At 34.8% G+C, this 10374-nt stretch overlaps 1 protein-coding gene across 1 annotated transcript; it reads left to right on the top strand.

Moving 5' to 3' along the window:
- The first annotated feature begins 870 nt into the window (after positions 1 to 870).
- ASL5 (Lateral organ boundaries (LOB) domain family protein) lies at positions 871 to 1813 on the top strand. Its single transcript, XM_088972770.1, has 2 exons — positions 871 to 1172; positions 1427 to 1813. Exons 1-2 carry the CDS (start codon positions 1017 to 1019, stop codon positions 1757 to 1759), a joined length of 489 nt encoding a protein of 162 aa, XP_088828896.1. The 5' UTR covers positions 871 to 1016; the 3' UTR covers positions 1760 to 1813.
- The last annotated feature ends 8561 nt before the right edge of the window (positions 1814 to 10374 follow it).

A 10374-nucleotide genomic window follows, 5' to 3' on the forward strand; every position in this document is an offset into this window, starting at 1 on the left:
TGTAAATGATAAAATAAGTTGGGTTAATGACTTTATATGCCATCAATATTCTCTTATGTCTTCTCTTGCTTGTATTAGTCTTAAAAGAGATAATTTGATTCAGCAAAACTCCTACCAGAACAGAGCATATCCACAAGAATCTTATAAATAAATAGGAAGGATATAATTACGGAGTCATTATTATTATTATTATTTCTTGTATCTATGTATTGTGTTAATTAACAATCGCTGTCTTAATTGTGTATCTATCTTCACGTGAATGTCTGTCAACAAACATTCACGTCGAGCCCTTCTCTTAATCTCGATCTCCCTCCTGGCCTCCTGGTCCTGCGCGCTTAGGGTTTTGCATCCTTTCCAAATCTATTATTGTCTCTATGACCCTAACCCTAATTACTCTCTCTCTCTCTAACGTGGATTGCAAACAAATGCATGGCCGGCGATGGATTGCCAAACTTTCACGCGCCTCGGCGGCGGTCAACCCTCACCCCAGCAATTTTTTTTTTCACAATGCACGATGACGTGTTGAAAAAACTCAATAAAAAAAATCTTTTCTTACTCAAATCACCAGATAACCCTGAGATATAATAACATATATTTCAAGGCTAGAATCGTAAAATAAACTCAAGGCCTCGTTACTTTACTTGGATTGTCTCAAGGATATATCAAGTATATGTCGTTGATGTTGATGATGGTGATGATGATGATGATCATTGATCATTCATAATATAGTAAATAAAATAATGACAAATAATTAGTATGTTCATGCTTCGAACTACTTGACTCGTTAATAGCTCACAGGATCTATAATTGTTATAAATAGGCCCCAAGTACTCCTTCCAGTCCTCACTGCAAAGTCTCATTTGCTTGTTTGTTCCAAGTGGTTAGTATAGACAAAACAAGCTAACTCACTTATCCTCCCACCACTTCTTCCTCTTTCCTTCCTTCACCAAACTCTCTCTCTCTCTCTCTCTCTCTCTCTCTCTCTCTCTCTCTTCCTTATTCACTACACACAAGAGATGGGAGGAAATTCGCCTTGCGCTTCCTGCAAGTTGTTGAGACGTCGCTGTGCCAAGGACTGCATCTTTGCCCCCTACTTCCCTTCCGATGACCCCCATAAGTTCGCCATTGTTCACAAGGTCTTTGGCGCTAGCAACGTTAGCAAAATGCTACAGGTCTCTCTCTCTCTGCAGTCTCGAATGTCCGAAGTTTGTTCAGGACTGTGCTTTAAAATCATAACATAGTTTTGCTTTGTTTCACGTATATATCTTACAGTCTTTATATTTCTGCTCCTGTTTGACTTAGGCATAGACCCATTTTACATAAGGCCTGTAGGACTTTGTTTTATGTTGGAGAAGCTAACAGGGAATTAATTGTTGTTGCAATTTTGATGTTGGGTCCTTATGTTTCACTACTATTTAATCCACAGGAGCTTCCAATTCATCAAAGAGCGGATGCAGTGAGCAGCCTGGTATATGAAGCGAATGCGAGAGTGCGAGATCCTGTTTATGGATGCGTTGGGGCAATCTCCTACTTACAGAACCAAGTCTCTCAATTGCAGATGCAGCTCGCAGTGGCTCAAGCAGAGATCCTTTGCATCCAGATGCAACAAGAGCCTGCTTTACCTACTCACCAGATCGACTCCGATGACAAATCACTTCTTCTTCACAGTAACCTCAACAACCTTCCGCAGTATCTTAACTTTGCCTCTACAAGCAATGTAATTCAAGACCCTCTCAAGAGAGAGTCTCTTTGGACTTGATTATAGTTTCCCTAATGAAATGGTGCAATTAATGTCGTCTTTATTCTGCTTTCATTCTTGGGCACCCATTAATTACTGAACTTGCTTACTGGACTCAGAGAGAGAGAGAGAGAGAGAGTTGTGCAGTAATAGCGTTATTATTAATAATAGAGGTGGACTGGGGTATGGTTTGCTAATGAAAACAAGGGTTGCCATATGCAAAGGTCAACCCTAGCATGTGAGACGTAGAGAGAAGTGGGTTATTCGAGTTGGTTGCTAAGCAAATTAAACAGTGTACGTTGTTCCAGCAGATTAATGCGTGGGAGGGTCGGTGGGCTCTCATAACATCTCCAGTACTGACTGTGAGTTCTTTTAGTTAATATCTCGGTTAAGTTGCTAAATCCCTTGTTTAGTGTTCACGTGGGAGACAGTGCAAAGAAGTCTGTTCATGAATACAGACAGCAAGGTAATAGTTATTGGTTATCGTAATACCAAATATTTCACCACTTAACTATTTTTTTGAAACCAAACCTTCTCACATTTATTTGTCGAATATTCAATGTATTATTGTTTTAGAAGTAGTAAAACAAGGACAACATCACCTGACTTAAAAAGATTCCTCTTGATTTGTTTAAAGCGGAAGCATTTCCTAAGTCAAACTAAAGGGATTTCTTCTCTCATGAATTTTCATTCATCTCCAGCTTTTTGGGTTTAATTTATTTCTTTTCATGGTGATGGGAAACGTGAGTGCATATAGCGCCATTTGGCTACGTCTTGTAGCTGACGGTTATATATAGAACCCTAAGTTTATTTTATTAATGACTAAAACACTCCATAATGAGTTTCATTTGTCATTTATTTATTTTACTATATATTGAACGGAGATAATCCTTTATATTTGGGAATATGCTATGTCCAAGACTCGCAGTAGCCATGGCTAGCTCTATATATATGACACGAAAGGCAAGTATTAAACAAGGTCTTCACACCCTAAATTGTACGTTTTAACCTAAATACCCTGTAATAAAAATTTTTCCCTTTTGTGCTTTAAAAGATCATGGTGGTGACTGCGGCTCGTGGCTCTAGCGTTTAGTTCTCTGTTACTTTTTCTAACTTGGTTCTGTTGAGACCATAATAATCTCTCTCTCTCTCTCTATATATATAAACAAATAAATATAAGATTTTTCCCCTCCCTAATTAGTTTCTTAATAAATTTCACCATGTATTATAGAGCATTCCTTTTCTTTAGCTCTTATATATTTTTTAGTTGGATTCTTTAGCTTTTTTACATGTATAGGAAAACCTGTTTTCTGGTGAAGTGATAAAATCAATACATATTTTCAATAAATTAAAACCCTGATGTCCCACTTAACTTTGCCATGGTTAGAGTCGGGTCAGCTAGCGCCTAGGACTGGCTTAACTTAGGGCTAGGATTATAGATCCATTCAACCATGCATGTTTGAATAGATGCCATATCTGATGCAATTAATTCATGTATAGATCGAACCTGTAAGCTAAAAAATATATTCAGCCTGGGTTTAGTACATTTAACCTTCATCGGTTCCTTGTGGAGATTGGTGACAACTGAGAAGAAGGTGGATGGGAGTAAATGAAGAAGAAAATATATAATTAAGAAATAAAATTAATCTAATGTTACATAACAAGACAGAAAAGATAATCTAAAAGTTACATAACAAGACAAAAGCCCTCTCTATCTATCAATCTCGATATTGCTTCTTACCTAGATGCAAAAGATATAAAAGATATGGGGACCTAAACATTTCTCTTTTGAGGGCTCGAGGATAGTGCTTTCAAAGGATCAGATGTCAATCTTCTAATGGTTTTCTTCATCTTCTACTTCTACTTCTACTTCTTCTTCTCTTTCTTAATCCATTAAATTAAACAAATCGAGACTTTAATTTGTAGTTTGTACAATATAATACAAAAGTTGTTGGCCGCTAGTTATTAATTTATTAAAATTTCTCCACTTAGAGTATTCATCAAATAAATAATAATATTGGATTGTTAATATTTACAGTAAAGTGTACTTTCCGAATAATTATATATCATGTCCCACATTACATCTTATCAGCAATCGGACGGATAGTATACTACTTAAAGTGGTATCATGGGTCCCAGAATATTCTCGCAGAAAGTTTCATCAATGTCTTCGGTTTCAACTTTGTAATACTGCTGTGTGAAGGCCCTTGTCGGTTTTCCCCACCCTCCCCACATTCTTACTGTAAAGTGTAAACTCTCTCTCTTTCTCACACACATAAATAAATTAATTAGGACAAACAGAACTTACATTAGAATCCGAAATGTTAATTAAGGTAGTGATCGAAAACGTCCAACACTTGGCACACAGGATGGAGCTGACAAATTAGTGCTATATTTCCCAATGCATGCTTTGAAAAGAAAAACCTGTTTGTAAAGTTCGTAATTAGTTGATTGCAATGGAGTTCAAGTTTCGATATATATAGTTCAATAAAGTGAGTTCAAGTTTCGATATATATAGTTGACTGCAATGGAGTTCAAGCTCGTAATTAGTTGACTGCAATGGAGTTCAAGTTGGCAGAAGGCTATATATATAATTCAATAAAGGGAAAACATTTTCATCCTGATGCTCTATAGAGAAAAAAAAAAAAAAAAAAAAAACCATCTCTTCCTGAGTGGATTGAGTTTCCATTGGTGCAAGACGAAAAAGTCTAGCAGATAACCCTGAGAGGTTCATTGGTTCACGGGCTTGGAAAAATGAATATGCCAAATTGGTTTAATTTTTACACCTTTTTTGGAGTCATCTTTATTTTAACTTTCATCAGAGTAAACGGGATATACAAGTCAATTGTTTCTTCTTGCTACGTGGTATTAGTCTATTACTATTGACTATAATTAGGTTTCTTAGGTTGCATTTGGAAAAAACACAAATAAGTATGAATGCAAACATGTAGAGTGTAAAACGGTTCATATAAATTACAAAAATAGGTTAACTTTGCAATGATAAATTTATCCTCTTACCAAATAAACTTTTAGCTGTAAATGCAAACATAAATTTTAATAAAGCATATACATTTTTTTTAATCAAAAGCCCACTTAAATGCAAATTTACACATTTTTTATTGATGTACTTTTACATCTTATTATCAATGTAAATATGCATTGATCTTTCATTTGTCAATGCATAAATGCAATGTTGCCAATTACAGGCAAAAATGAACTAGAGTGCAAATTTACCTTGAATCGGGATTTACACTCCATTTACATCGATTCCAAACACAGCCTTAAACTATTTTAGAAGGAGTACAAATACAAATATGTAGAGTGCAAAACCTAAATATTTTGTATTATTTTATATGTATTTGAACTATACATATTTATATTTGCACTCTTTGCAAGCTGAACCTTAAGATAACTGCGAATAGCTGTGTTCTCATTAATGGGAGATGTTTCCAATGTGCACCTATTGTGTCCTGTGAAAAAACATTTCATGTGATTGTGTCATGTTTAACTGACATGCAACTCCCGGTGAAATGCAAATACACCAATGCTTGAAATAAAAGATCAGCCGATGTGATGCCTTGAATTTGTTTCAAATACTAGTGCATTCGCATTTTATTGAGGAGTCTCTATCATGGATCGGGGGTAGTAGGAAATGTAAGCTCATGTCTCGTGGGTCGGTAGGTATGTAACATTCTTCTTAGACTTCAATGCTTGCATATGAACATCAAACCTATATAATCTGGTCCGATCATACATGTTTGACATTTTCAATCCTAATATAGCTTATGTCTAATTCAGTGATCCTTGTTTCAATGAGTCCTTAAACATAAAAAGACTTCGCATGATATATTAGAGCCTATTTGACCAAATTGTCTAGATTCCATTACCACCATGCATCTCCATTATAGTATAAGATATGACTGAGACTATATATTCTTGTCCACACTTCAAGTTTAATAGGCTTTTGCGTGAGAGGGTGTGTTAGAGATAAGAAATATGTTTAAGACCGGACCTCATCTAACTGCTTAAGAATTTTAATTAAACAGTTGCTTGGTACTAGCTTATATCTTGGGTTGACAAACTGGTTTAGGCCATGTTTGAGAGTGTTTAAGTTAAATATAAGTGCTTATTCGAATAAGCACTTATTTGTCTTTGGCACCCAATTTTTTCAAGTGCTTATTTTAAAAAATAAATACTTATCTTGTATTGGGTGTTTGGTAGTCTTTTTCTCTAATAAGCACTTAAATAAGTATTTGTGACTATTTTGTCATTCATTTTCTTTCAAATTCTCAAAATATACCACTTGAAAGCACTTTTACTAAATTACTTTCATAAAAATACTTTGTAAAAGTGCTTTCATAAAAGTACTTTTATTCATAAAAGTGCTTTTGCAAAAGTGCTTTCGTAAAAGTACCTTTGTAAAAGTGCTTTTGTATAAGTGTTTTTCATAAAAGTACTTTTGTAAAAATACTTCCATAAATGTACTTTCATAAAAGTGCTTCCATAAAAGTACTTTTGTAAATGCTTTTGTAAAAGTACTTTCATAAAAATACAATTGTAAAAGCACTTTCATAAAAGTACTTTTATAAAAGTGGTTTCACAAAAGTATTTTTATAAAATTCAACTAGGGAAAATTTTGGAAGAAAAAATAAACTCTTATTTTTAAAATAAGCACTTATTTCAGGCTTATTTCCCAAGTACCAATAAGTTTTTAATAACCCAAAGAAACACTTATTTTTAAGCACTCCCAAACATGGCATTATTAGAGTTGAATCCAACCTATAGGTAGCTCCTATATCTGTTCCTAAATTCATGATTGCAATCTATAATAGTCCATTATAGAAGGTGAACCAGTTCACAAAGGGTAGGGCCAACGAGTTCACATGTTATTTCCTCCTTTGCTTAGGCTGTGTTTGGTTTGAAGGAAAAAATAGGGAAATCTTTATGAGCCGTTTCCCTACATTTCCCCTCCTTTCCCTACCTTTCCTTCAAACCAAACATAGCCTTAATTATTTACCGAAGTGGGCTTTTCCTTAATTACTTACTATTATGAAACAAAAATAAATAAATAAATAAATAAAAAGTGACTTTGATTGACAAGGGATATCCAAGATTTAGTTACATGCAATGATATGATATATGTGGATGAAAACATTATCTACATACTAAGTTTGGACGGTTTTCATCAGCCTTCTGTTAAGAGAATTTCTTTTTCTGGTAATACTGTTAAAAAATCTTGCGTTAATAAAAAAATTGTCTTTTTTGCCGTATAAAACAATAAAGTGGTATAGACATAACATAAGTTCTAAACACCAAAATTTGAGATTTTGTTATTCAAAATGGAGATAAAACCGTGTTTGATCAATCAAAGATCGCGTAACCATCAATTTGAAGTCTTTATTAAGGTTCTGTGTGGCTGTGTCACGGGAAATGGAACCATTTTATTTGAACCCACAATATGCTGCTGAAATGAAGTCATTTCATTTCAATTTTCAACTACCGGGTCAGGTTGCTGAGATACTTACGTAGAAGAAATTAAAATATATTGAAAATAAATATGAAACACTCAGTTTGGATTGGATTTGAATTCGGCTTTGGTAAGTGCAATGGCCATTCGAATAATTTTTACAGCTTTGCACTAGGAATATCTTCCTATTTGAACGGAATAAGCACAGGCTTGCACTGACTTAAACTGAATTCATCCAAATCAATTCTTATTTCTTGCTTGGTATAGTTTATGATAGTGTTATATCCGACTTAAGTTCCAAAACCTGCTAGCCTACAGGTGACTGGCCGGTTCACAAATCCATTGGAATTCCTTCTCCATCGTATAGAACCAAAGAGTTCACATGTTCTTTCTACGCTTAATTCCTTCTTGAATCATGTCACTTCTGTCACATGGATATGGGAGATGGGAGTCGATTTTCCAATTACTTATTATCTGAAAAATAAATAAAAAAAAAAATTAAGTGATTTTGATTGACACTTAAAGTAAAAGTACTCTTGTGTTGATGGGGCATGGAGGCTGCTATATGTATCTGAAAAGAAAAAGTTGTTTGGCTTTTGCCTTACAAAACAATAAATTAATGTAATATAGAAAGTTCTAAAGGCCATAGTTATTTGATATTTTGTTGTTTATAATGTACATCAAAACCGTGCTTGATCTATCAACAATCATGCCATCATCAATTTGAATTCTTGTTATAGGCCCGCATCACGGGAGATGTGGAATTGTATAGATTCAATTCGGTATTTTCAGCCCATATTGTGATCAAAGAAATTGGGTTCATTACGGCCGATTAAGACAAATTGTGTTGTGTTTCCCCCACATGTACCAATCCAACCCAGATTTCTTACTAACTTTTTTTTATACATTCTATTTATTGTAAATTGCAATCATACATTTTTTAATCCATAATAGAGATGTGTGACTACAATCCACAGCAGATAGAGAATGAATAGTAGAAAAGTTGAGTAAGAAATCCCATGTGCACATGTAGAGGAAGTTTCACGATTGTAATGAAGTAATTTTATCTCGTGTCTCACCAAACTGGGCGTAATTAAAGTGCATCTGTTCGTATTGTATATGCCATTTCCATGCATTATCATGTGTTTGGGCGCTTTAAATATCAAATTACGTTATGAACTGTTAATTAGTTGTATACACTATGGTGATTTTTCTGATATGGCAGTTGTTTTTGTTCTCACTGGATCAAACACCACTTAGACTCTAGTTCCAATTATAAACTTAGGCGGCATTTGATAATGCTGAATCTGCCTCTTTTTTCTCTGAAAAACTTGCTTTTCAGAAATAGTTTGGGATCATGCCTGAAAGTGGATTTTAATGTCACTTTCAGATCTGAAACAGTAAATGATCACCCAGCTATTTAATGCGGTCAGAGGCACTTCAGAGCTGATAAATTGGCCCTTCAAGATGGATTTTCTAGCTCGCCACTGAGGTTATACTATGCCAAATCAACTGTAGTTTTAAGAAGAAATATTTGCTACTTTTTTTCTTTTTCTTTTGAAGTGGCGCCATCCATTGCCATCTCGCTCATTATCCTTCAAATCGTAAAGTCACCAAAGCTCCTTCCTGCCTCCACTACTTCACTCTCACTATCAGTCTCACAAAATCTCTAACACAAGAGACCAAAGACAAAAGAGTTTCTTTGATATCTTGTTTGCAAATTACAAAACTTTTAATTTTTTTAAGGCTCAGTTTGGAAGGAATATAGAGTGTAAAATTATATATTTTGTATATATTTATATTGTACTACTCCTTCCAAATTGAGCCTAAATATTACACCTGTAATAATTAATCAAAATCTAGCTGCTCTTATTGTTTTTGTATGGGATGGTAATTGAGGCGTAAGCAATAGGGTGAAGAAGAGCGTGCTCAATTTAATACTTGGTGGCCTAAGTTTTTGTAAGAAGGCCACATATTCAAACCAACCTCGGTCCTCTATTTATAAATCATGTTCTTTCGATGGTCCTCCATTTGTTTCATCATTTCCTGTTGCTAAACACTTTGTTCTTCTTTGTAATTTTTCTCTTTGTTTGGGCGAATCTGAAACCAATGTTTTAAGACTTGGCCCGGACCAGACGGTCGGGCCATGAAAACCAGGAACTAATGGTATTTTCTGGGTCTCGATTAAATAGTGGTTTTGGGGATTGGACGGGCAAACCTAGAGAGCGTTCCGATTTATACTCCACTTTAAATTTGTTTATTGAGTGGGAAAGTGTTGAGATCAGATTGGTCCAAGCGCTCAATTTCATGGCTTTAAAAGTTAAAAAATTCAAAAATTATTTAAAGATAAATAATTTCATATGTTATATTATACAAAAAATTATGTATAATAAATTAAATATTTCATATATTTATTTATTTATTATAAATAAGTTAAAAATAATACATTTATTCTTTATTTTCAAGAATAAAGCAAAATGAAATTAACTCCGAATCCGATCCAAATCCCATATGATTCAAATTCGATTGAAATCTTTTCGGATTTTCATGTTGAATAATCGGATCGGATTAGATTTTTCGGAATACTGCCCTTCACCGGCTTCAGTGAGTGCAAGTTCATGTTCACACCGTTCAAATAATCTCTTACTTTGCATAGCATTGAGAAAATCTTCCCATAAAATAAAGTATATAAGTATTAAGATATTCTCAATACGAGGCTGTAAAAGGTGTTCCAATGTGGAATATCTCAGAAGCCGAACTCGCTGCTGAGGTCTATGTAATTTCAATGGTGGTTTCACTACACACGTCATTCACATTTTGGCGAGTCCGGATTACCTCCTAATAAAACACGTTCCAACCCTCTACCAACGTCAGCTTACACTGCACATCTCATATATGGCGGGTCCAGTCTCATTGTAAGATGTGTGGTGTGAGATGATGTTGGTAGAGGGTCCGAACGTATTTGTTGGCAGAAAATCTCAATTCCGCGCTCTCCGCCTTTATGGATTGTTTGGCGCTTCTCGTCTCAAAAGTGACAACCCGATTTGAATAACAAGTACGGCCCACCATTTCCCACCAGCACCCAGACCAGACTCGACCACTTTAGCCAATCAGAACAAAGTAGGTTATGAAAGAAGCCAATAGGTGAAGGATAAGGTGCCGGCGCATC

Source organism: Nelumbo lutea, chromosome 2 (genome assembly GCF_056320005.1).
Source record: "Nelumbo lutea isolate HS-2025 chromosome 2, American lotus-T2T, whole genome shotgun sequence".
Lineage (NCBI taxonomy): Eukaryota > Viridiplantae > Streptophyta > Magnoliopsida > Proteales > Nelumbonaceae > Nelumbo > Nelumbo lutea.